Here is a 1,862-nt window from a genome sequence, read left to right as displayed (position 1 = left end):
GACCTATACAAACTGATTCCTGAATCACTTCTGATTCTGACATTTCCAACATTATCTAAATCGTTATCACACAGGATTTTAACTTTGTATTGTTCTCACTGCAGCTGTTATTTTACACCCATTTTCCTGAGAGCTTTTACATTGTCAGTTTGAGCAGCTGGACCAACCAAAGAACAGCCCGCCTCTTTACGCTGACACCACTCTTACTGGAACACAGTTCAGTCACTAACATTGAAGTGGTGCAGTCGTACTGTTCACGCAACGATGAACTTTACCTTGATAACAGCTTTACTCTGTACCTTCAGTAAGTACAACCAAAATATTGTTCATTAATAACATCATTTACATTCCTCTTTGGTTCCTGTTGAATTATAAGTTACTGGATGATTTACTTGTGTGTTTCAGGCTGGATCTCTGTCTCAGTTTCTGAGTTTCACACTGTGGAGGTACAGCCTGGTGAAGAGGTCACTCTGCTGTGTACTAACTTTACCAGTTCTGTTGCTCACATACTCTGGTTCAGACTGGGCAATGAGCCCAACGCCAGCCAGATCTCCTCCATGTTCACCTCTGATGGTAATGCTTCTTACTCTGATGGATTTCAAAATGGAAAATTTAACATGACATCCAACAGCACTACTCTCTTTCTCAACATCAAACCAGTGGATTTATCTGACTCTGGACTTTATTTCTGTGGACTTCCCACAACTGGAAACTCAGTAATTTCCAGTGCAACATATTTAAAGGTTCAAGGTAAGATTGTTATTAAGTCTCATCTGTGTTCTGATTGGAAAGAGATAAACATGTGCTCTTTTTAGTCTCTGTCAAAATAACAGCTGATCTCGATATAAAAAGTGAAACTGAATCATCTTTCTTGTAGAAAAGTCTGATGAACTAGCAGATCTGATGAGGGTGATCCTGGGTGGTCTGATTATTTTCCTCTTTATAATCATCATTGTTCTGGTTTTCAAAATCAGGAAACTTCATACAGGTACTTCTATCTTTGTATTTGAGTTGTAAGTGCAGAACTTTACAAATGCAAATCTTCCTGGTTGACAAAAGATATGAAAAGAATATTTTCTAACAGTGAACTGACCAGATGTTTCTGTCATTTAGCACATAAAGAGGGACACAATCCACAACACAGTGAGGTAATCAAAATATAACCTTAGATTAAGACTGATCAAAGTCTGTTTTTATATGTTGTCTGGTTCAGTTCAGTTATTAAGTAATGGTTTCATGTTTTCTCACAGACTCAGCTGTGTGAGAGGAGTCATTTACAGAATCTGGGCTCTGATGATCTGAACTATGCAGCGCTGAGTTTCCTTCCAAAAGCCAAAAGGAGCAGAAGGCCTCCATCAGAGAGAGAGCTGGAGCCAAATGTTGTCTACGCTACCTCCAGATAGACTCAGGAAACCACTGGAACAGCAGCTCAGAGTGGAACTGATGCTTTGTCATATCAATCTGCTTTTGGGGTTTTGTACAGTTGATGGATAGGAGGATTTATCATCACTGTTGAAAAAATGTAATAAAGATTTTATGTTTATCTCTGCTACAATTTTAATTGTTATTATTATTAAATTATTATTAAAGTGATCCAAAGTCTTTATCATCTCATTCTACATCTATATGTGAGAGCAAAAGAATATGACTGGGGTGTGATGGAGGAGGAGCCAGTAGAGACACTGACGACTGTTCAGCGTTGGAGGTCTACAGCAGCGTGACAGAGTGAGTGAGATACACTTCATTTGTCTGACAGGAAGACACAGCACAGTGTGGTCTGAGAACACCTGAGGTAAAAGTCATGAGCTCTGTTCAGTCAAAGGTTTCTAAAACTGAAAGCTGACTGACCACATTCTGACAAA

At 39.0% G+C, this 1,862-nt stretch overlaps 1 protein-coding gene across 1 annotated transcript; it reads left to right on the top strand.

Annotated features, from left to right (window-relative positions):
- The first annotated feature begins 130 nt into the window (after positions 1-130).
- LOC108882007 (uncharacterized) lies at positions 131-1,555 on the top strand. The gene is made up of 5 exons (XM_018674222.2): positions 131-304; positions 406-750; positions 878-988; positions 1,114-1,148; positions 1,251-1,555. Exons 1-5 carry the CDS (start codon positions 265-267, stop codon positions 1,401-1,403), a joined length of 684 nt encoding a protein of 227 aa, XP_018529738.1. The 5' UTR covers positions 131-264; the 3' UTR covers positions 1,404-1,555.
- The last annotated feature ends 307 nt before the right edge of the window (positions 1,556-1,862 follow it).

The sequence above is a fragment of the Lates calcarifer genome, linkage group LG14, assembly GCF_001640805.2.
Source record: "Lates calcarifer isolate ASB-BC8 linkage group LG14, TLL_Latcal_v3, whole genome shotgun sequence".
Classification (NCBI taxonomy): Eukaryota; Metazoa; Chordata; class Actinopteri; family Centropomidae; genus Lates; species Lates calcarifer.
Note: the sequence above shows the minus strand (reverse complement) of the source record. Positions and strands in the feature narration are given on the sequence as shown.

Bases quoted from the DNA above. Each gene is read 5' to 3' on its own strand.
- LOC108882007 (XM_018674222.2), top strand. From the start codon at position 265: ATGAACTTTACCTTGATAACAGCTTTACTCTGTACCTTCA. The intron at 751-877 runs GTAAGATTGTTA...TCTTTCTTGTAG, and splicing joins AACATATTTAAAGGTTCAAG to AAAAGTCTGATGAACTAGCA. The intron at 989-1,113 runs GTACTTCTATCT...TCTGTCATTTAG, and splicing joins AATCAGGAAACTTCATACAG to CACATAAAGAGGGACACAAT.